Genomic DNA, 25,203 nt, shown 5'->3' with positions numbered 1-25,203 from the left:
CCACATCATAGACATGGTTACCATCCTTGTTTTCCTTTCCAGTCTTTCTCTTTCTGCCTTCCATCCTTCTCCATCATCCTAAAGCTGTTCTTTAAATTCATGTTGTACCCATGTGGCATTGTTACTACTTCCCATATTCTGTGGTATGAATCATTAATGTTTAAAAATGAAAAAAAATCCTTTATGCCTCCCATCATCCCTTAGTTATTCATTTTCTCTTCCATTCCTTGAGTTTCTCTGTGCAATTATAACATAATTAGAAATTTGTAATCTTTTTCTTTCTTTCTTCTCCTCTGTATCATCTTCTCCCATCCCTCCCCCCCAAACCTCAACCCCCTGTTCCTATCCTCCATACCACCCTCCCAAGCTTATTGCCTTTACACCACCCTTCACAATGTCCTTTGCACCCCTACCTGTTCATCCCCTTTCAAAGGGAGAATCAACAGACATTTCATGTCCTCTGTACTTGTTCACAACCTTTTCTATTCCTGGTTGTCCTTCAGTACCATGGCTACATGTATCTAGCCACCCCTCCAATAGTTTCCGATCTTTCCTTCAATTGGGTTCTTCTGAGCCTTGGTGTGTGCATGCATACACATATAAAGAAAAAAATTATACTTCTTCAGTTCTTTAATGAGTAGGGGAGGGGTATTACATTTTTGGTTGTTGTTGTTGCTGGTTGTTGTCTTTAGTCATGACTGCCATATGCTCAGTAAGGAGCATAAACTAGTAGTGTATCTTTGCCCATACATTGTCAAATTATATCAACAACTAAATGTTGGATGGCAGTTTTATCAAGAAGATTAGTCGATCAGCATCTTCATTTTCTTCTTTATGTTCTCCACCATATCATCGGGGAGATCGCTGGAGTCTACTACATGCTCTACATTCTGCAGGCGGGCGTTCACGTCCTGCAGAAGCTCGTCTCCAAGTGCTTCCTCCACGCGGCAGAGCCAAGCTTCCAACTTGGGCTTCCCAGCGAGCGTGTCGTACCCTAGCGCTTTTGGCTGTGGGCGAGATCATGTCAATGTTCACATATGAATGTCGTTTGGTTCAAAGTGCTGCAGAACGGGTAATGCTCATATTGTTTAAATGCCAGCTAGTAGGTCCCGTTACCTGTTGAAGGTGACAGTAGGCGTGCAGATCGGCGATGGAAATCTGTGAGCCACACAGGAAGCTTTTTTCCTGCAGGAACTTTGTTTGCAAAACTTTCACTGTCAACTCCAAGTTTTCTTTCATCTGTTGAACCTTATTCTCAGCAACTGGCTTCCCAAATAATTTGGGAATGATAGTCTTTCAGGGAGAGAGAGAGAAAAAAACACGTGTATTATAAAGCTTTGAAGATGGTCATTACAATAATTGTTGTATGCTAAAAAATTGTATGAATTGTCTAATGTATCCTTGTGAATCTTAATTCCCAGTAGATTATACTGCGTATCATACCTGAAGTGAAGCAGCAGAACCAATAGTCTGGATGCAGAACTGGAATTTTACCCTAGGTGTGTTTTTGAGTACATACACAATTTTATTGCAGATTCTGGTAACATAGACTATACTAAACTCAAATCCGAGTGATGCCACTTTGTCACGCTTGAGCAAATTTTTTTAGAAGCAAAATTCAAAATGGCCGCCATCAAAACCGTTTTTTGGCCGTAACTCGGCCAAAAATCGAGATATGAACCCGATTTCAGTGGCAAACCCTATGTTTTGGGGGTCAAGGAATACACTGATATGTTTAAATGAACCATACAACTCATAATAATAGTCTTTATTGCAATTTTTCTATTTAGATATAATATTTTGACTGATAAAATATCGACCGAACTATTTTCAGCCGTAACTATGCCCAAAATCTATATGAACCTGATTTAAGTGGTAAACAGTATATTGTATTGTATTGTATTGTATATCTTTATTTCCAACAGTACAGTTGAGTAATACAATAATTAGGTAACTACAAACTATAATTAATTATATTAACACATAGCCAAATAAACGTAATAAGCAAGGTTTATACAAATTTTACACAAATTCAAATCCAAAAAGGGGTCTGTACATGCTATCAACTATGAATACACTGATTGGTTGCTGATGAACTTTTCATTCTGCTTTCACTCAATCTCACATACAAGACAGCTGCATAAATCAAATAACGAGTGTTCACTCAAGTTCCACAGCTTCGCTTGCTGATACAGACTTTGTTTGGTCGTTCTGACATTCCTCCATACCATGGCAGCCACAGAACAATGAACAGGAGAGCCTGGCGGCAGAGCAACTACATCTATTCGTTGCACAGGGTCGTACTGAGCTGCACCAACACCTGATCATCTTGAGAACATTATCAGGAGCTCTGATGACATCCGGAGGCAGAGACACAGGGAGCAACATGCTCGACACTTCTTCATGTGACCATCCACGACTCGTTGGATCGATCAATGGTGGGTCTGGATCTAATGCAGCCCGCCATATTGCTGCCTGCAAGTGCACCCTGAGACGTGTTGGATGAAAGCCACAGTGGTTGGTGGTAGAGTTTTTAACTCTGGTGCTGATGTCAGCTTCTTGTTAGCCATCTTTGAAGACCAGACATCAAATCGAATAGCTGACATGTCTTCTGTTTCCTGGGATCCATAGCAAGCAGCAAAGAAGGCAGTTGCTTCAGATATGGCATCTGGTAATTCTGCATCAAGATCACCAAGATAATTTAATTGATGACCATCTTTGAGGTGTTTCACAATTGTGCCTTTTCCGATACCCCACAGGTAGGCAACTGTGTCACATCCAGACACCACATGTGCTGCCAGAACTTGGGTGACAATATGTGCATGCTTCTGCACTGTCGCCTTGATGTCAACAGACGATCTGTCACGACTTGTACCAGCCATCACAAGGTTGCATGCCAGTTCCTTCAGTTGGTAAAAATGCAACAGCAATATGAATACATCTGTGTCGTCTGAAATTACCCAGATACTCGGAACTCCCGATGAGGCTAGAAGGACCACTTGTTTTACCATAATAACATCGGCTTCTTCCTGAGTGGTTCTTCGGTCAGGCCTCTCTACTACTTGGTATTCTGCAATTTCCATAGGTATACATATCATGCACTTGTATTGAGTTCCAAATGCGAGAAAGATCATCTGACAGGTCATTCACCAGACATAAATAGGCTTCGTCATCAGGTTGTTTTTTCCTTCGAGGCAAATGATTGGACATTACAAGGACCACAAAATACAGACGTGCAAGTTTTGTGGTATTGGGCATCAGCAGCATGCAGGTCACTGACTGCCCCCTCAACGCGAAGTCGCACTTGCTGAGCCCACTCATCATCTCGCAGTTCACAGGTCTTCAGTATCACATCTTTAAATGTATCCTGATTCCGTCCTCGATCAGCAGTTCTGCATTGAACAACACGCCGCCAGTGAGATGGATTTTTTGGCTCTGGGATGGCATCACACTTTTCACCACAAATGAGACATTGTTCATTAAAATTGAACGATATGGCATCTGTTCAGCGCGTTCTCTTCACGACAGGCTCTTCATCTTTTTCTTTCTTCTGTAACAAACGTTTAATGTGCGTCTTGGAAGTGTATGTTGCAACGCAATTCTTGTGTGTATAGAGTGTCTCAGTAGAGTCTTGTAACAGGGTTTCTACAGCGACATGCCACCCATCACTTCTACGTTTGCTCGCTTCTATGATAGTGTTGAGCCTTTCATGTCCAGCGACACTCATTGGCTGTTTACTGGCACTGCATTTCATGAGACTATTGAGCAGGCAAGAAATGTTAAGCTGTGATGCCATCGTTCAGTTCAAGCGGATTCAAAATCACAGCTGTCGAACGTTGTCACTAGAAAAAGACAAGCAGAAATGTTCAATTGTTGTTAGATCAATATAATGCAAAACAATCACGAAATAACTGCATGTCTTATATTAATTGTTCAGAAAGTTAAACACCCCGATGCATTTTTAAATGGATGACATTTACAAGGGGTGATGAACAAATTAATAATTTCATTTATTTGTAAAATACATGTATAAAAAAATCATAAAACCTATTCCCACCCTGTGTACTTTAAACATGATCAACACAAACAGGTGCTATGGTATCAAAACAATCATGATATGAAGATACAAAAACGTCTTGCTTTCAAAAGAAAATTGATTAGTCTATTGATAACAATACTTTACTCTTAATTAACACACAGTTTTGCATGTTTCTTTAAAAATATCCAAGCATATATAATTTACTTGCTCTGTTGACACAGTTCATTGATCTTCATGGCAGCCATTTTTTGTCACAACTGTACTGGGGAAAAACTGCTCTGTGAAAAATTACTTTTTAACACTTTTCTCGCTATACCATGAAACTGAATTGGAACAGTGCTACAGCTATATATATATATATATATATATATATATATATATATATATATATATATATATATATATATATATATATATATATATATATATATATATATATATATATATATACATTCACACAATAAAAGCACATCAGCAACCTTTCAGTATCTTCATCGTATGTACCCTTGATATTATTTGGCTCAAGCTTTATAGGTCTAAACTTCAACAATTGGTCAATAATTTATTACAATTTTAGTCAAAATATGGTATCTGATATACCAATATTGCAATATGGACTATTTATATGGATGATATGGTTTATTTAAACATATCAGTGTATTCCTTGACCCCAAAAATAGGGTTTGCCACTAAAATCGGGTTCATATCTCGATTTTTGGCCAAGTTACGACCAAAAAACGGTTTTGAGGGCGGCCATTTTGAATTTTGCTCCTAAAAAAAAATTCTCAAGCGTGACAAAGTGGCATCACTTGGATTTGAGTTTAGTATAGTCTATGTTACCAAAATCTGCAATAAAATTGTGTATGTACTCCAAAACACACTTTAGCCAATGGCTGCCAGACTACAATTGTTTAATTATTATGGCTGTTCTATATCGCAACAAATAGTCCTCTCCCTCACACACCTTTGTCATTCAATTCTTCCATGAGCCTTGGCCCTCAATCCCCAAAAAAAGGTTTTCCCATTTTAAACAATTTCAAGCACATATATTTTCTCACGCAGAATAAGTCCCGTGAACAAAATTGTATTTGAACTGAGAGTTCATTCAACATGACCCTGCACTGCCTTGGGAAACAAGGACATGGGCGGGTTCTACGAGTGACACATTTGATTGGTCGTGATGACTTAAAATGACATAATACTGTATTTTGTCCAAGTACTGCTCAACGGAAAGGTTTTTGAAAGTATCAAAAGGCGATCTGTGTTCTCCAGTGTTCAAATGTATAATTCAATTGAAATAAAATAAATATTTTAGAAGTCAAAAAAAAATTCTGGAAGTTTACCGCCATTGATGCAGCCTCTTTGACACCACCTTATTTAACATGTTGCATTAGTTCTTCATGCCTGCTTGTGTCCTTTATGACGTCATTAAAAAGAGGGGGTAGGGGGGAATAAGCTTTTTCTTGCCATACTGGGTATCCACCCATGTGGCATTGTTAAGTTTAAATATCATTTCAACTCTGTCTGGAACTGATCATGATCATTCCACAAACTTCTCACTCTACTTATTATGCCAACCCTTCTGTGTAAGAGCATTCCCAGATGGCATATCGTACACAGCCAAGTCGGCCATCTTGTGATACCAAATCCCATTACTCGGCACTGAGTGTTTATGACCAACAAATTGAAAATGATTTTTTTTTGTTCCGTTTGATTGTTTTTAGGTCTGTTATAAACATTACAATGATATTATGGCTTCAGCCCTGGTGTGTATTTCCTCCACTGGTCATGTGAGTGTTAAGTATTTTAGTGGTGAACTGAACAGAGATGTTCAGCTTAATGGTTGGGTTGTGGTACATGTGCGATGAAGTATGGGACAATGTCCATCCACACACTGCAGTGCTGCCAGGCAAGGTACTCGTCCACAAGCGCGCGTGCCTGTAGCTCCTTGGGATACCAGTGATCAGCAACAGGGTACATGGCTGACAGGTACTTTAGGATAGCAACACTAGGTAGAGGGAAACAAAAATAGAATGAAGAAGAGAAGGAAGGATGTAAAAGAAGAAATTAATGGAGCTGGATAGTCTTTCTGGTTTACCTCTCAGTCAGCTTGAAATCATCATGGCAGATCACTGGCACCTTATGAAGAGGATTTACTTGCAAAAATTCCTCTTTCAAATGGTCTCCTGGTACGTACACACACACACACACACACACACACACACACACACACGGATTTTAAAAAAGTGCCCCACTTGATAAAATAATCTCCAAACCCAAAAGTTCCCATTTTTGCAATGCTATGTGGGAAAGGAAGCACCAGGCTCAATCGAGTGTGGAAGAAGTGTCCGGCAGCATCATGTTGGCCCTAGCGTGGCACGGCTGGAAGCACCAGGGCTAGTGCTTTCTCGGGTCTCCTCTTTTTCCTTGTACAAATACTTGTAAAATCAGGTCTGCTAGAACTGCAGGGCTTGCATAACTAGTATGATGTCACAGCTTCATCATAATTACATTGAACTCATCATGTGCACTTGCTTTTCAAACTATTTGGCACTGGTGGCCATGTCATCTCCCCTAACGATTGTCCAAGATTACTTGTGATAACTGTAAGCTACTGAGTACCCTTGAAGACCACATATCTGTAGAGTGCAAAATGCTCTAAATCTTTATTCTCTCCTTCTCCTTGCACCATATTTTGTCATTAAGTTGTCAATAGCTCAGCATCTAAGATTACTCAAAGTTTTTTGTTAATTGCCTGTCTCGGCCTCATGTTTGGCTGAAGCTGACTCAAATTTGTTTATGGTGCTGATGCTAACTCTCCGATTCTGTCAGATGACACAGATATTTTCACATGGACCAGCTAATGCTAGTAGATGGGTCCCCAGCTACAAGGGACTTCATATTTTTGTGCAATCTGGCAGTTGAAAGTCAGGACTGATATCATCAAACCCAGACTAGACAACTCATAGCAAAGTGCATTAGGTCTGCACCATCCTATCAGGTTACTTTATCAACTGCACTGCTCATAAACATCCCACAAGCATTGGCTGCTGAGGTGTAGACCAAAACAACTCACCTTTCACCATCAAATGCAAATGCTATTATATGGGTCCCCATACAAATATATTGGGGTAAACCTTGCAACTTTATAACAAATGCACCCTTTTTGAAACGCATGGTTTTTAAAGGCCAAATCGTATTTATTTTTTAAAGCTGGAACAGCCACAATTTTCCTTGATTTCAGGAAACAAAAGGTGTAAATTGAAAGGTTGATAACACAAGCCTTGCCCTCATTCTCCGACATCTATTAATGATGCAGAAATGTTTGCAGTATGTGGATCAATGCTCATGTGAGATTGATAAATAATTTTTATATCCAAGACGAAGACAACAGCAGACATCAGTGTAGTCCAACTTGAATTACAAAGGGCATTAATAAACAATGGACAAATACACATTGAACGTGAACCTGCTTTCACAGCACTAGGAGCCATTGGTTGAGATGGGAACACTAAACAGAACAACTGATCTTATAAATTGTGCATTTCTTTGTTGCTCTTTCATAGCCGAACCGTAGAGCCTACGGTGCCCAAATAAATTTCAGGTGTCAGTACTTCAGAATCTGGGCAAGGTTTAAAGCTACTACATGTTGGCTTTGAAGGCCGCTATGAAGTGTATATTGGGATGTGGAAACAGGCAGTGCTGCCGACGGAACACAGGCAAAAGGAAACCAACATGAGGCCAATACCTCCATAGCGTTTTAATGACCAACTCTCACTCTCGCACCACAGGCAGGTCAGTGGTCTTTCTGTCTTCCACAGTCTCTTCTCTGGCCTTGCCCCCCTCCCCCCCCCCACTCTGTCTGTGATCTGTCACCCATATTTCCGCATGGTGCTCAAGGTCCGCCAGTAACCCATCTTCTGGTAAATCTACCAAAATCAAGGATCACTGCTCACCTTCACTCTTTCGTTCCTCTTTTTCCCGCCTTTGGAACAGACTCCCACACTCTCTTCAATCCCACTCCACCCCTCCCCCAAGTCTTCAAAACAGCTGCTCGCCACCATCTCTTATCTTCCCCCATCCAAAACCACGATCTTTTCTACCCCCGTTAATTCACCCCAAACCCACCTCCAGTTTTCTTTCCTCAGTTTCCCTGTCATACCACCTGTGTACCCCCACCCCATCCCTCTCCTTTCTACAGATCTAATGTCTCTGTTCCCCACTGTTTTGTGCTTCCCTCTCCTGCCCCTCCTGTCTATTGCCCCCTTTGTTACACGTTCTGTGTGTTAGCTGTTATACGAGCCTCGATATTGTGCATATAAAAACAAAACAAAACATGTCCTGAAACCCCTGCCAGAAAAAGCTCACCACCATGAAGGCAATAACTCCATACATTTTCAATGCATATGGGCCAGAACCCCTGTGTTATTCCTGTGCAGCGCCGGGTACCGAGACGAGTGTCCTATAAACATAAGAGCAAAAAAAAAAAAAAAAGTGAAAAAAGAACATTCCAATTATATTGTTGCATCAGATGCCCAGCTAATGCAGGCACTCTGAGCCAGAGGTCCAAAGACCTCCACAAATGACAAACGATGTTGGAATTTATTGTGTTCCTTTTTACAAGTTTACAATCCCCCATGGATCTCTCAAATCCAAATTGAAACTGGCGATTTTCATACGTGGGAAGGCAGGAAAATGTTTCTCTTCAAATAATGATTTCTTATGAAGGAAATATGGGGGGTAATTAATGACAGGACAATCAGTAAGTCATGGAACGGATGTGATGGTCAACAGACACAGATAGGGATAGAAAGAGAGGCACATGCATTTATATGCAAGAAGAACTACTCCCCGCTATGGCGCCAAAATACTAGATTAAAATAGACAATAGGGATCATAGCCAAGGATTTTAGGCAGGTATGAGTTGGTCTTTGCTGCAAGCTGGTGTAGTACTGGACGAAGGAGCGAGGAGCAATGGCGATGGCGATGAGGAGACAAGGGGAGAGGCGGCTCCATGACTCTGCAAGGTTGCCAAGGCTTATGTCCTCTGTGCAAATGTGATCTGCTGTCTAACTCTGCACTCATGCATGGACATGGCCTTTTTCAACTCCAGGACCACCTTCATGCACAGCGGCCACCTTCTGGCTGTGGGCAGCACCATCTTCTGGACCATCCCACACTGGAGGATGGCCCCTAGTCAGTGTTCCTCCACCCTCTATGGCTCCACAGCCCACTTCATCACCATGACCTGCAATGTTCTTACCAAATGGTCTGTGTTAATGGCCATTCAGTTATTAGCACTGTTCTGGTGCCTTTTGCCACAAGTCCTCCACCTGGCCTCACCCCTATCAGAGGTTTTACATGATACAACCTTACCCTATTCTGCTCTATGTTTTACAATTACAGCCTCCTTGGTGCACGTTTTACAATATGAATTGCCCTGGAAATACCTACATGCTGCAGCATCAAAGCCAGGTGGGATATGCCATGCAATGCGGGTGTGTGGAAAGTTGAGTGTGCTGGTGAGAATCCGTGCATGTGTGCAAGTAAAAGGATGAGTAGATCACTGGTGCGTGTGCACAGTGAGCATGGACCACAAGGAGGTTGTAGAAACACATATGGGGGTCTCTTAAGGACTGACAGTTTAGTTTTGAATTTAAAACTGCTTCCTCAGAGTGTAGCATGTACGAATCTGATTCAGAGCGAGCTAACCGGAGGGGTACAAAGGTCGCTGCATGTGCAAGCATGCATGCATGCATGCAGGCAGGCCTTTGCCAGGTAGATAGCTTGGGTTTTAAATGCTCCTGCCCAGTTTTATATAGAACCCGGTGGTTAAGAAGAAAATGTTGCTGTTTGGACATGTTTTATCACCCCAGTACGCTGCCTTCCCTTCCCCTCCCATCGAGCTGCTTTCCACTCCCCTTCCCTCACACTGCCTTCCATTCCCCTCATGGTGCCTTTCCTTCCCTTCCCCTCATGTGCCTTACCTTCTTCTCATGCTGCCTTCCCTTATATTCCTCTCATGCTCATGCTTCCTTCCCATACGTTCACGCCGCCTTCCCTTCCCCCTCCACTCCCCTCCTCCCCTCTTCCCTCCTCTCTCCCCCATTCTCGCTCCCACCCACCCCCATCCCAGAGTGTATAGCGACATTTGGTGAGACAACGCTCTCCCCATCCCCCCCTTTCCTCGTTTTCCTCCCCCTTCCTAGCTCTCCTCCCCCATCACCCCCTCCTCACTCCCCCCACCCCTCATCTCTCCCCCTCCCCTCCATCCTCCCCCTCCCTCCCCTCCCCTCCATCCTCCCCCCTCCCTCCCCTACATCCTCTCCCTCTCCCTTTGTCTCTCCCTCCACTCCCTCCTTATTCCCATCCTCTCTCTCCTCCCTTAATATTTTAGTACCTAATACAGGAATAATATAACCCTACTCTGAGCATATGATCCCTTCTATTGTTAGCACAACTTAGCTATGTATTCTGCCCCCCAAACCCCACCCCCTTTCCACATAATAATATTATCTTGTCAATCATGTCAAATTATTATACACCAAAATTATTTAAAAGATTGAAATGCTCATTATGATAGGCAATTATTGAATTTCAGAAATTTGATTCGCTGATGAGCAATACCACTGCTGACATGAACCAACTGAGGATGTGAGACTGAGTATTTATCTATAACGAGACTTTCATTGCTCAGGATAAAAAAAAGTGATTTAATGCATGTGCTGGTGAGTTTTTAAAAAGTTATCACATTCAGTAATCAATAACCATGAAAATGCATCAATAATTCATTAAGCATTTACAGCACTGATTTTGTACAATAATTTTTGAAAGGTACCCTTAAAGAGATCCAGAGTCTTCTCAGTATACGGGATGTTGTTTTTCTGAGCCATCAACACAACAGCTCGGCATGGAGGTGACATCAGATCCACGTACATGTCCAGACCCATGACTGAGATCGATAAGGTGATTTCTGCACGAGACATTGCATTTTGAAAGCCAATGTGTTGACATGAAGTTAATTGTAATCCATAGTTTCAAGCATTTTATTTTGTAGTAGAATTTTATGAATAGATTGATTGACAAACGAGGCTTCATCTCCCATCTCTCATCTCTGACTGCTCACCATGCAGCGTGATCACCATTGTCCTCCTGTATCTTTCCTTTTATCCTCCAGAAACGTTCCTTTCTTGTTTTAGTACACTCCCCCAGGTTCCCCATTTTAACACACTCAAAGCAAAACCCTTTGCTTATGCAGGCCCCTGGCCATTAATGGGGGGATGTAATTATTATTCTGTGTGTGTTCTTCTTGTGTGGAGGCCTATCAACCATGTGACTCGCGTCATTTGTGTCGCAATTTATCAAATAGTATTCCCAATTGTTTATTACCATTGTCATCATGTCAAAATCTACAGAGTTCAAAGAACACCTCGCCCCACGTAGTCTTGAGATAAATACAACACTTGTAAACTCAAAGGGCACTCGGTGGAGCGTAATGCCTGATCGACGAGAACATATCGGGACTAATACATTTATGAAATATCATGCTATACAGTACTGTATCGTTTTTGGCCCTATCTCTCAATGGTGAAGAATCACTTTTAAAATTAAATAATTCTCCTATCCAGATCCGGAATCGGATCTTCACCAAAATCTAATTAATTTGTCCTTGCCACACACCGGTGTCCACTAAGTTTCTGCCGAATCTGTGCACACTTTTTGAGATATCGTGTTATGTATCGGTTTAGCCATATCTCTCAATGGTGAAGAATCACTTAAGAAATTATCAGATCCGGATTCGAATCTTCACCAAAATTGAATCAATTTGCTCTTGCCACAAACCCAACGCGTGCACCAAGTTTCATCCGAATCTGTGCACAACTTTTTGAGATATCCTGCACACAAACAAACAAACAGAAATGGGTGAAAACATAACCGCCTTCACTTTCGGTTGCGGAGGTAAGAAGACATAAAATATCATAGCCCCCGTTGTTTTAGTAATTTTTCACCCATTGCTGTGTGGAGCTAAATGACTAGCCCATGTTTATGTACAACTAAAATGGCTGCCAGTCTATCAGTCGGCAATCTTCGATCAGATCACAAAATAAAGCGAGGGGCACGTGCATGCCATCATGTACTGTGCTTGTGCCAAGTTTAAACATGTATGTCTGGGAAATAATTAGGGACACATTTAAGGAACAAAATGGCCACCAGTCGGCCATCTTGGATCTGATCTTGAAAAAAACACATGGCGTGCATATGTAAGCCATCATTCGTTATCTGTGTGCCAAGTTTGAACAACATCGATTGTTCGATATGAATGCATGTCCGAGAAATGGTTGAGGATGTGTTCGACACTGGGGTTTGTATTTTTTTTTAACAACTAAAATGGCCGCCAGGCAGCTATCTTGGATTTGATGTCAAAAAAAGAACGACGTGCATATGTATACCATCATGTGTTGGCTTTGTGCTGCGTACAAATAAAATCAGTCCATACATGTCCGAGATATGGTTGCGGACGCACACACGCACATCGAGACCAAATCCATAAGCCCCCGTTTTGGACTAAGTCCAATGGGGGCTAATAATAACGAGAGGGGGTACCCGGAGGGGGTGGAGAGGGGATACCCGGTGCTGCCTGGCTGGGTGAGCTTTTCATGGATGAGCAAGGTGACAGAGTGGAAAGAAAATGAACTGACAGTGGAGCAACACTTGGACACAGTAAGCAAGGGGATGAATGAACAAGAAAAAAGTGGAAACACAGTAACCCACAAATAAGATGGTGAACCTGGGTACCCCCAGCACGGTTAGGTTAAGTAGGGTTAATGTGTGTCGGAAAGATTGAGAGTAATAATTGGAGATGACAGGAGATGTTAATGCATTGCACACTTCCCCCTTGAGGGAAGAGTGGGATTGAATATCCTCTTGAAGGTGGCTCCACAAACAGGAGAAAATAAATAAAATAATAACTAAATGAGGTGTGCAGTTATCCTAGTTTACAACGAGGGGCTACTGGAAAAAACGCACGTGGATTGGAGAAGCTGGGAAGGTAAAAAGGGTTGAAAGAGCAGAGGGAGCATTACTGGATGAGAGGTGGCAAAAACAGACCATCAACCTATCTGTGATGTGAGAGGTGCTGTGATGTGAGAGCAACAGACCTTGTTTATTGTGCTTCTCATTGGAGGAAATGCCAATACTATTGAGTGTTTTGGGTTCCTCGGACTCCAGGAGAGACAGATGTGATATTATGGTGGGAGTCCATATCAAAGAGCAGTACTCCATAGATATATAGATTAAAGCCTTGTAGACTGTGAGTAGTTCCAATTTTATGGAATGATGAAGGATTCCCAACCTGCAGCTTACTTTGGAGGGCAGCTTTGCTATGGAGTCGATCTAGCAGAGGTCATGCTTGATGGTGAGGCTAAGACTTTCAAGAGACTGACCATGGAAATATACAGGTGGATTTATTTGAATATCCCTCCAGAGTCAGGCCAGGTCAGGTCAGGTATTGGAGCATGCGCTGGAACAGCGTGTCGCTGCGTCCACTTTCCGCCGGTACTTTAAGAGCATCAATCTGGCCATCCGCCAGGCAGATGTTTGGCCCATCCCCATCTCCTTGAGATGTTGATAAATCTGCTGCAACCACGAGGCACGTGGTCGGCCCATTGGCCTCCTCCACTCATGAGGCTCCCTCGCTGAGAGAATCTGGTGAGCAGGATCAGCGTCAGGAAAACGAGCCACATGTCCATACAGCCGCAGCTGATGCTCACGGACCATGCAGGCAACAAATCTCATTTAAGTCTCTCTTAGCAACCACTCGTTAGACACAAAGTCCGACCAGTGATAGCCAAGGATTCTCTGAAGAGACCTGGTACCAAAGGAATTAAATCTCCATCTCAAATCCCTGGTCAGAGCCCAAGTCTCACATCCATAGAGCAAGACTGGAAGCACCAAGGACCTGAACACTCGGACTTTCGTCCCCCCACACAGGTACCGCAGTGCCACACCCCATGATCCAGTGAATCCATGACTCCCCAGGTCTGATCCAGATGTCTATTGGCCTCTGGCTCACAGCCAGCAGAGACATGAATATCACTGCCAAGGCAAGTGAATCTCTCCGTGACCTCAACATCCTCACCACAAACAGGCACAGACAGGATAGCAGCGTCAAAGATGTCATTGAAAACCTGGATTTTAGGTTTGACCAAGGACATCCATAATCCCAGTGGCTCCAACTCTTCATTCAGCACCTTGAGGGCTCCCAACAGTATATCCAGAGTCTCCACAAAGATGACTGCAACATCTGCAAAATCATGGTCCGAGATCTTGACATTCCCAAACGATGCACCATAACTTGATCTCTCCAACATCCTCCCCAGAATCCAGTCCATATAAGTACTGAAAAGTGTGCGGGCCAGTAAACACCCCTGACGAACTCCAGTAACAATTGGAAATAAGTCAGAGATGGTATCACCACATCTCACAGCACTCTCAGTACCAGAGTATAGTTCAGACATCAGATTGATCAGTTTTGGTGGCACCGCATGAAGACCAAGAATCCTCCAGAGGGCATCCCGATTCACTGAATCAAACACTTTACAGAGATCAACATAGGCTGCAAGTAGCTCCTGTCGAAAATCTCATCTGCGTTTGGTGAGGACGCAAAGAGCAAGGATACGGTCAATTGTTGACCTCTTTGGTGTGAAGCCTGACTGCTCTGGACGCTGGTTCTCAAGCAGACGGTGGCGAACCCTATCAAGAATTATCTGAGCAAAGACCTTGCCCGGCACTGAGAGCAGCATCACCCCTCGGTAGTTGTTGCAGTCTGGGCAATCACCCTTCCCTTTCCAGAGAGGGACAACAAGGCCCCTCTTCATCAGTTGGAATGATGCCTGTGTTCCAGGCAGAGCACAGTATTGCATGCAATGACACGAGCGCAGCATTTCCACCAGCCTTGAGAAATCCCTGGAGCTTGACCCCATTTCGACTGGTTCAACACAGTCTGTGTTTCCATAAACAAAGATGGATCACAGTTGATTGGAGGGTCAGCAATGGGGATAGTAACACCCCTGACATCCAACTCGACAGCTGGTGAATCACCCTGGTACAACCGCTCAAAGTAACCGACCCAGCAGGCCTTCACTTCAGATTCCTCTGTCAAGAGCCTACCACCTTCTGTTTTAATGGCAGTACACTGAGGGACAGGCTTGGAGGAACGCAATGCGCAAATTCCCCTTCAAACAGGACAAGAATCACCTGATCACAGGTGATGCTCTTACCCCTCACAGATTCCTCGCACATAGGCCTCCTTGTCCACCCTTAGTGCATGTACAGTTTTACGCATCAGCTCCCTGAACAGCTCAGCTCTGCCATTCAGCCTGGCCCTGCGACTCTGGTCAATGGTATCCAGTGTCCCTTGAGAGACAAAATTATTCTTTGCCCTCCGGTGAGTTCCAAGACATCCGCCGGAAACATCAAGGATGGTGGTCTTGAAGGCACTCCACAACTCTTCAGGATCCCTCAAAGCAAACAGACCCCCCCCAAATCTCCACTCAGCCTGTTCGCAAACTCCTCAGCTACCCTCTCATCCATGAGCTTACCAACATCCAGCCTCAGCTGGGATGGTACCATTCTCTTGGATTTAAGCTGCAACTTCAGAGTTGCGACAACAATCCTGTGGTCACAGGTTGAGGAACTGAGCACTCGGGTAGACCCTGCAGTTCTGGATTATCCTCCAGCGACCATCAATGAGCACATGGTCAATCTCCTTTGCCACACCGCCAGCGTTGGAATACCAAGTCCAGCGATGAGCCTGTGGGTGCTGAACCCATAAACCAGCCACCCTAAGTCCATGACTTCTTGCAAAGTCAAGGAACTTAGTGCTATTCTGGTTCACAGTTCCAGACCCATGGGGACCAACACTTGTCTTATAACCATCCCTATCAGTTCCAGTTGATGCATTGAAATCCCCCAAGACTAGAAGTGTATCTCGTCTGGGGCTCTGATCAACCATAGACTTGAGCGTGGCATAGAATGCATCCTTCACGGTGAGATCACTCGATTCAGTCGGAGCATATACAGAGATCAGGGAAATGACACCCAAGGAGTGATGAATCATTGGTCTCATAATACGCTCGTTGACCGGTGTTACCTCAATTATCGTGGGAGTCAGCTTATTGGACAAAGCTACAGCAACTCCTTGGTCATGGTAACCATCCAAGCGACCAGACCAAAAGTAGGTGTAACCACCCGCCATTATCTCGCCGCAATCCGGTCTCCGAACCTCAGAGAGTGCTGCAATGTCAAAACGCTTGAGCTCAGATGATAACAGAGACAGGTGATCATCCTCTCTTAGGGATAGGACATTCCAGGCACCCACCCGAAGGGACCGCCTGAGGTCCCTTTGGCTCACTCTGGAGTGACAGAGAAATAATATAATTTCCACGATTGAAAGACATATTCCATTTCTCAAACTAGCATCTAATCAATGCCATATCAGTAGAGTGACAAAGCTGCTGTTTGTGTGTTAGTGGGATTGGGATCACATGCCATGTCAGTGTCAGTGGGATCACATGCCATGTGAAGTCATCCCCCAAAAGGAATAGGTTTCCAGAGCATTGGAGAGATAATTGATGTTATATAAGTACCGCTTTGGGGAACTCCAGCCTCCACTGGGAGAGGAGATGAGAAAATTGCATTTAAAGCTGCATGCTGACTGTACAAATGCAGGAAGTCAGAAGGTCAGTTAAAAGTTGACCTTGTATGCCACAGGCAGCAAGCTTGGTGAGCATAGCAGAATGCCAGACGATGCCAAATTGCAAATAAATAAACAGGGATACCATCCTGACATTTTCTTTTTTGTAAACATGATTGAGTCTTGTGGAAGAGCTAGAGCAGAATGGAAGGGAACAAAATAGAAAGGGCGAAACACCAACGGCAGAGTAGAAGTGAGAGTGAGAGCGAGATCAACGGGGGAGGGGGGGTTGAGAAGGACACACAAGGGTGAACAAACTGCACACCAGTTAAATGAAACGCAGCAAGAAGAGGAAAGGAAAAGTGGGAATGAAACAGAAAAGGAAGAAACCAACTGACAACTCTAACAAATGGAAAGAGGTGATGGTGGGGGGTGGGGGGGGGTAAAGACAATTGTGAAGACATGCCGTGGGAATGGGACAGAGTTGGAAGAAAAATGGGACAAAAAAAAGGGATAGGCCCAAAACTATCCAAGCCTGAGATCGATGATTGAAATAAATACTGTAGTATTGAGCATGAAAAAATACAGAGTGAACACTCAGTATGAAGAACAATCGACATAAACAGACGACATAAAATCTATGGCAGCACATAAATTTGGAACGTTTATTCGCTTTTTGGGAGCAGACATCTCAAAAGACCAAGAGATACAACCATGACCAGGTAACCGGAAACAGAAGTAACTAGAAACTTGTTTGTTTCGGACTTCTAACTATTGCTGAGAGGGGCACGAGCGTGCACAGATCTGAGTGACTGGGGTAGAATCCAAATTGATGCTCAGAGATCAGACTGTTTGAAAAGAGGAAAGACATCAGCAGCAATGATGGATTCCATGGCTTTGTTTACAATTGGAATTAAGCATATTGATTGGTCAATAGTTGAAAGGATCTGTTTTTGCATCCTTCTTGTCAACTGGAGTGATGCTTGCTGACTCTCAAGCAGATGGGAGGCAACCAAATGAGGACAGGCTGAAGAGCACAGAGTGGCAAGAGCAGCAGCATAGGATTTAAGAATGGGAATTGATGCCATCAGGACCCACTGCCAAAGCAGAGTCTATCCTGGACACAATTTTCTCTTCTCGAGACGGATACAAAGTCCAGTAGACAGGAGGCACAAGGGGGTAAAATGGGGAAAGATTGAGATGGGTTGGGAACATATTTTGGAAGCAAACACCGATTTGTGACATTTTAGCTCATCTCAAGCAGAGCCTGTATTGATGCCATTTGAAGGGATATAGGGAGAGCATGTAGCCTGGTGTTGGCTCAGTGGTTAGGGTGGCGGCTTGGGATCTGAGGGTCCTGAGTTCAAGCCTCGTTGCCCGCTGAATTAATTCACCAGGGGGTTGACTCAGCCTGCCATCCTTCCGAGGTCGGCAAAATGAGTACCAGCTTGCTGGGATGACCGAGTCATTCAAGTATCCTGCGTCAGAGTGGCGACCTGTCCAGGATTGTGCCCAATAGCCAAGGAGACTGCTTCGGCAGCACCAACGCTCTGTACAGAGTATGGTCCCAATGGATGGATGGAGGGAGAGCATACACCACCACCAGGTGTACTTGACAAGGTGCCACCACGGTTTTGAAAAAGACACTGATTGGAGAATTCGGGCTTGAGATTTGCATGATTATGTTTTATGGCTTGCCTAATGATAGACACATTTATTGTGAGCCTTACAGAATGACCGAAAGTAACCCCCAAACAGTTACCTTCCATGTCAAGAAAACAAGAAGATTTAATCTTATCTTTTTCCTTAAAGGGCACAACTTGCCTGCGAGCCTTGTTCTCAGTTAAAGGCAGTGTCACAAGATTGGTCACGTGTTCATTTGTACTGCAACGATCATCATTTTTTTCCTTTGGAGCGGAGTTCAAAAGTGTTGTATTCAAGTTTTGCATTGAATTTCTGAAACTTTGGTGAGCATGAAGTCTCTCTCCAAGTATGATGAAACGCAAGCAACAGCGCTCAAAACAAATGCAAGACTTGAAGGCAAATGTGAGCTGTCAACATTTGGTGAAGATTAACTCACCATAAAGAACAAAGACAATAAAAATATATTGGCAGATCAGATTGCTTTGAGATAACACTGCCATCAAAAGTGATCTCATAGGAGAGCAAATATCATGATTCCTGAAGGGGTATGTGGAATTATTGATAGGTCAGCACAAAACGCTGTTTTGAAATGACATATTGCAGTGAAACTTCAGTGTATACAATATATATATATATATATATTCACATATATAATCTACTAACTGAAGGACCCGGCATTGCCTGGGGAAATTAGTGTTGTTCACAACAAATCATTACAACCTCAAGCTATGATGTTCACAAAACATATTACTTGATCGCTTCCTGATAAAACCCAGACAGTGTCGGCATAAGCAATGTACCCACTCAAGGCCTGAATATGGAGGTGTTATAATAAACCTGTGTAATGCAATCTTTTTAATAACAGGCACACATATAACACTATAATAACTAAATTTGTGTTGTTGACAACAAATCACTACAACCTTAACGTATGATCTTCACAAAATGTATTATTCAATTGCTCCTAAGAAAAACCCAGACAGTGTATAAGCACCAGACCCGATCAAGGCCTGAAAGCAAATTATCTGATATGTATATATATATATATATATATATATATATATATATATATATATATATATATATATATATATATATATATATATATATATATATATATATATATATATATATATATATATATATATATATATATATATATATATATATATATATATATATATATATATATACACACACACATTTTAATCCAAACAAAGCCCTCAGCCTTCCTCTGGATGAAAGAGGAGGCCATGCAAAGTTTGGTTGCACTGGTTCCTGCAGGGAAACAAACAAACAAACAAACTTTGGTCTTTATATTTTAGATTGTTAAAATGAAACCATACTGGACGATATATTTTCAGATTCATCTTCTGACATGTTGGCTTGTATTTGTGTTGGCGCTTGGAATGTGGCTCCTTAACATATGATCTTCACAAAATGTATTATCCAATTGCTCCTGAGAAAAACCCCGACAGTGTATAAGCAAATGAAATCATACTCGACGATATATTTTCACATTCATCTTCTGACACGTTGGCTTGTATTTGTGTTGGCGCTTGGAATGTGGCTCGTCCTTCACATGCGTCCCAAGTTATCAATGCTGCCCAGAGTTATTTGCGCAAAGCAACGGTGCATACGTCCATTGGGAAGTTGTGAGAATACGAAAGGAAAGTCGGATGGGTGGCCCAATATTTGGGTTTGAAGCGCATAATCGATTAAACGGGAAAATAAATTCTCGTCGTTTGTCATTATCATCGATACTTTAGTATCATTGTTAGAGAGTCCGCTCTGAGTCTGGGAGGTCAGTGGTTAAAACCCCGAGTCATACCAAAGACATAAAAATGGTACGTGCTGCTTCCTTGCTTGACGCTCAGCATTCAAAAAATATAGAGCACGGACAAACAACCATAGGTTGACAACCAACGCAAGCTTTGATGGACCCAATGGCCTCTGTCCCTCCATCTAAGTTGAAGTTCGTTGTAAGGGAGATTGCAACGCATTTCGTGAAAATTGCAGGACAAAGATCGGAAACGCCAATGTAGTTTGATATCCATGAACATCAATTGTTGTGGGCTACTCTGACATGAACCACAAGGACATTAGTCGACAATGGACAAATAACGTGGGAGTTCAAGTGAGGTTCACTGCACCCTGAGAATGGGATTCAGATGGGAGCACTCACAAACAAACTCAAATGAATTGCACATACCACGGGGAGTTGCACAACTTAACCACTGCACCACAATCAAGCCAAACATCATTATGGAACTGTCCTGAACCTGCTGTTGGCTTCATGGTTAGGGTGGCTGGCTTGGGATCTTAGGGTCCTGAGTTCAAGCACTGTCAGCCACTGAATTAACATCAGGTGGGGTTGACTCAGCCTGTCATTCTATCTGAGGTCGGTGAAATGAGTACCGGTGTACCGGTAGAGGGGCACAGCATCAACGGCACAGTCGTGCCCCCAACAAAATGATAGCTACCTAGCAAACAAGCTCTCATATGCAAGAAGGTCATGGTACGATTAAAAGTCTTTCTCCGAATCCAATTGCAATACAGAACCAGATGTATTCCAGGGGAACCTGATGTATTGCAGGGGAACCTGATGTATTCCAGGGGAACCTGATGTATTCCAGGGGAACCTGATGTATTGCAGTCTTTTCAAAACTTGAAAAGAGTTGATCAATGAAATCATTGTGCATACAGAGTAATCACGACAACACGAACATGTGCAACATAAATGGGGACGACGCTGCACATACTCACAGTCTGTGGTGGTGGTGGTGGTGGAGGTGGTGGTTAGTGGCAGTAGTAACTCACAAACAAGGAGCGAGAGAGAGAGAGAGAGAGAGAGAGAGAGAAACTTTCGTCGCTGATGAATAAATAGCCGTCGGGCTTGTGAACGCCCAATGACGTATTCTTGCATAAATTACGTATTAAGTCCAAATGTAAATTGATCGCACGTCTTTATTTCAAAGTCGCAACAATCATATCGTTTGGCACATCGATTAAAAATCAAGGGATTGTGGGTGCTGTGCATCCTCAAACAACAAAATGTGCTTGTTGTTCGAGCAGAGGCCAACACAAGATTGGCTGCTCGGTTAAAGAACCAGAGTTGGTGTCAAAGCCACCCAATGCTCGCCTGTTTATACATTTATCGTTTTTAAAAGACGAGTCTAATAACACTGAACAACAAAATTTTTTACTGGAGATGTGTAAAGTGATTTAGACTAATTTGGGTACGCTGATTTCAAAAATCATAACCGTTTTGCTGTATCACGTCAGCATTTTCAGTAACAGAAATATTCCCATTGCCTAGAAGTCAGGATTTCAATGAAATTTACAAAAATTCATTTATTCATTTATTTCATCATGAATGCTTCAAAATGATAGAAATTACAGAAAAACTCCACTAGAATGTAATTAAAAATGCTTTAGGCATTTGGCTTTGCGTTTGTGCTGCTCTGTGTCAGTTTCACGATGCAGGAACCAGCAGAAATCGCCCATCATGTTCGGGTTGTGCCGCCCTTGGTAACGCGTCTCCATGAGTGAAATCTCTTGGTGGAATCGCTCGCCGTGCTCGTCCGAGACTGCTCCCAAGTTGTCAGGGAAGAAGTTCAGGTGCTGGTGTAGGAAATGGATTTTCAGGGACATCCTGGAGCCAAGTTTCCTGAAGGACTCCAGCAGCTGCTGCACTATTTCTTCATAGTTGTCCGCGCGCTCGTTCCCCAAGAAGTTGTCCGTCACAGCTTTGAAGCTCCTCCACGCTGCCAGCTCTTTGGGGTTTAGAGTTGTCGGAAAAGTTTCGTCCTTCATAATCTGTCGGATTTGCGGTCCAACAAAGACACCAGCCTTGATCTTGGCCTCCGACAAGGTGTTGCCAAACTTTTCCTTGAGGAAAAAATAAAAACCCACGCCCATTCAGATCCATTGCCCGTACAAAACTTTTCATCAAGCCGAGCTTTATGTGGAGTGGTGGAAGGAAAACCTTGGCTGGGTCGACAAGGGCGACATGCTTCACGTTGTGTCGACCAGGTACATGCTCTTTTCGCTCTTCCCAATCTTTCTTCGTCCAGTGATTCTTGTCGTCTCTGCTATCCCAGAGACAAAGGAAGCACATGTATTTCGTGTAGCCTGACTGCAGCCCTAACAACAGCGCCACCACTTTCAAGTCTCCGCAGATGTGCCAGTTGAAGTCATTGTACTTGATGGAATCAAGCAGCTGCCGCATAGTCTCATAGGTCTCTGTCATGCCGAACGCGTTCAGAAGGTGTGATTCTTGAGTGTCGGGTTCAAAAGGTTCATCATCACCATCCTCTTCACCACTGCTTACAGCTATGTTCTGATCAGCTGGAGGTGTTGGAACGGGGTTCTCGTCATCATGAGGCACAGGTTTACGAGCAGAGACGCAGTCAGCGTACTTGATGTGACCTTTATTCTTCTTGTTGAAGCCGGCGATGCTTGTGCAGCAGAAATAACAATCATCATGATGATTCTGCGGCTCACGCCATATCATGGGCACCGCAAATGGCATGCTCGCACGCTTGCCCACCAACCACTGAGTCAAGGTTGTGTGACAGCTTGTGCAGCAGATGTGTGGTGCCCAGCTCTGTTCTTGGTCCCCCACCTTACACCCGAAGTAGTGAAAGTAGGCGGCCTTCATTTTCACTGCTGTAGATATACTTCGCTGTTGATCTTTTTTGGTATACCGACCACAGACATAACAGAAGTTGTCAGGATGATTGGTACAGGAACGCCTACTCATCTTTATCTGAAAGAAAGAAATATAACACAAGTTAACAACAATTGTACGAAATAGACATGTTAAAGACATATGTAAATTTCATTGAAATCCTGACTTCTAGGCAATGGGAATATTTCTGTTCCTGAAAATCCTGACGTGATACAGCAAAACGGTTATGATTTTTGAAATCAGCGTACCCAAATTAGTCTTAATCACTTTACACATCTCCAGTAAAAAACTTTTTTTTAAATTTGTTGTTCAGTGTAATTAATATTTTTTATAAAGCATTGCAGTGAAGTATAATTATAAAGCAATATATGTATTTGTATATTGTAATCAGTAACAAGAGCGCAAGTGAGCACAATATACGCCCTAACAAGAAGGAATATACAGAATTGTGCTACTACATGGAAAACAGCATCCTGGTTGCCATGGCAACCACTTTAGATGACGAACGTATGTTGCTACACATCGTCTCCACAGTCTGTACCTATGTACCAAATATGAAAGGTGAAAGTTGAAAACTTTGGGAGTTAGAGTGGGGACAGGAACGGACGGAAACAGCATCCTGGTTGCCATGGCAATCACTTTAGATGACGAATGTATTGTTGCGGTTGAGGAAATTCGCAAACCACCATTTAGGCCCCGTAGGTGAGATATCTCTGTAAGTACATGTGTAGTTAGCCCCAAACCCGTTGTTTAGAAGGAATAAATGTGATTCGTTCGGGCTGCGACCCTTTAAGATAGCTGTTTTTCTGTTCTATCATTATTTTGAACCAACCACGTCGCAACCGCCATCACACAACAACCACCAACTGCAACGCCGCTTCACAACAACAACAACAACGCCAACAGCCACGACCTTTACCTTCACAACTCGCTCCCGCAAACATCGCATCACCGCCATTCCAAGTGTCGCCATGGCCATAAACCACCACAATAAACCCTCCACCACCTTCATCTCTCCTTCTGCGGCCATTCCCGCACCACTTGTGAACGCCGAGCGTCAGGCTGTCCTGGCCTCGTACGGGACGCGCGCCGAACCGTGAGTGTAAAGTGCGGCCTTTCCGAGGAGAATTCGGATCAGGAATGATACACGCCCACTTCTGATCCGTCCAATCAGCAAGCACGGGGCGGTTTGGACCCGCCTCCAGGCGCGGCGGAGTGGAATCGGGATATGCAAATTCTCGGATCAGGGGAGACTCACGCCCCTTTTCCTCCGTCCAATGGCCGAGCGTGGCTCCACCCCCGAGCTCGTTCTTATTCAGAAATTTGCATATGGGTTCTCCTGCCGGCCTATAAAGTGCCGAGCGCAGGGTCGAGTCGGGCTCGGAAGAGTCAGTTTTGGAGAGCAGAGTGTGGCAGCGGCAGAGTGTGGCAGCGGAAGTCAGTTTTGGGAGAAGAGTCAGTCTGGAGAGGTCGGAGAGCCGAGTGGAGCTCGCAGTCTGTCGGGGTTCGGAGTCCGTCGGGAGTTGCAGAGAGAGGAAGCCTGGAGCTCGGTCGAGTCGGTTTGAGTGCAGAGACGGCCTTGGAGGAGCGGGGAGTGAGTCGGGAGGCGAGGGCGTACAGGTGGTTTGCTGCAGTCGGCTGACGAGAGTTGGGGAGGAGACCGAATAGCTCGGGTCCGAGGCAGCGAAGACGGCGGTCGGCGACGAGCTCGCAGTGGAGTCGCTCGTCGCGGGACCCAAGCAAGCCAGCTATCCTCTTTCCCCAGAGCATCAACAATTCCCCCCCTTTCCCCCCCCTCGCTGAGATAGTACGAAAAGGGGGCCCCGTTCCCACCCCACTCCAAGCAGTGCCAACGAAACCCGCGAAGGAGCGCGGAGTCGGGGCGCCGCCGCGCCGCCACATTTGCAGCTCATCACAAAAACACGGGTAGGATCCACCCGGTCTCGCGGACCTGACCGCTCTTTCAGGTCCCGTGCAAATATTGGCCCACAGGCCCCATCTGCCCCCTTGTCGTTGAGGGTGGCCCTTTTCTTTTGCTTTTGAGTAAATGTGTTGTTGGCGCCATCTGTAAAGTAAAACTGTTTAAGTGTTGCCGTGTGCTCGCGTAGTCGGTAGTATCTCTGCATTGTTGTG

At 43.9% G+C, this 25,203-nt stretch overlaps 1 protein-coding gene across 3 annotated transcripts; it reads right to left on the bottom strand.

Moving 5' to 3' along the window:
- Nucleotides 1-612: 612 nt before the first annotated feature.
- LOC147031584 (glutathione S-transferase theta-1-like) lies at nt 613-23,294 on the bottom strand. Of its 3 annotated transcripts, none has more exons than XM_085865562.1 (6): nt 21,144-21,295; nt 10,878-11,012; nt 6,138-6,225; nt 5,897-6,047; nt 1,117-1,293; nt 613-1,007 (listed from the first exon to the last, which is right to left on the bottom strand). In XM_085865562.1, exons 2-6 carry the CDS (start codon nt 10,987-10,989, stop codon nt 804-806), a joined length of 732 nt encoding a protein of 243 aa, XP_085721688.1. In that variant the 5' UTR covers nt 10,990-11,012; nt 21,144-21,295; the 3' UTR covers nt 613-803. The 3 variants fall into 3 exon arrangements, 2 of the variants coding, with proteins under 2 accessions (XP_085721688.1, XP_085721697.1); XM_085865571.1 differs by lacking the exon at nt 21,144-21,295 and adding an exon at nt 11,850-11,915; XR_015053619.1 differs by lacking the exons at nt 613-1,007; nt 1,117-1,293; nt 5,897-6,047; nt 6,138-6,225; nt 10,878-11,012 and adding an exon at nt 11,855-11,934 and having other exon boundaries at nt 21,144-23,294.
- Nucleotides 23,295-25,203: the final 1,909 nt, after the last annotated feature.

This window comes from Eptatretus burgeri, chromosome 2 (genome assembly GCF_056783735.1).
Source record: "Eptatretus burgeri isolate ZD-2024b chromosome 2, Ebu_testis_v1, whole genome shotgun sequence".
In the NCBI taxonomy this organism is placed as follows: Eukaryota; Metazoa; Chordata; class Myxini; order Myxiniformes; family Myxinidae; genus Eptatretus; species Eptatretus burgeri.
Note: the sequence above shows the minus strand (reverse complement) of the source record. Positions and strands in the feature narration are given on the sequence as shown.

What these genes read in the sequence shown, in the direction of transcription:
- LOC147031584 (XM_085865562.1), bottom strand. Translation starts at nt 10,989, where the DNA reads ATGGGTCTGGACATGTACGTGGATCTGATGTCACCTCCATGCCGAGCT. An exon ending in GATTTCAAGCTGACTGAGAG is followed by an intron (nt 6,048 to 6,137) that starts GTAAACCAGAAA and finishes CCCTCTACCTAG; the next exon opens with TGTTGCTATCCTAAAGTACC. An exon ending in CCTACTGTCACCTTCAACAG is followed by an intron (nt 1,008 to 1,116) that starts GTAACGGGACCT and finishes TCTCGCCCACAG; the next exon opens with CCAAAAGCGCTAGGGTACGA.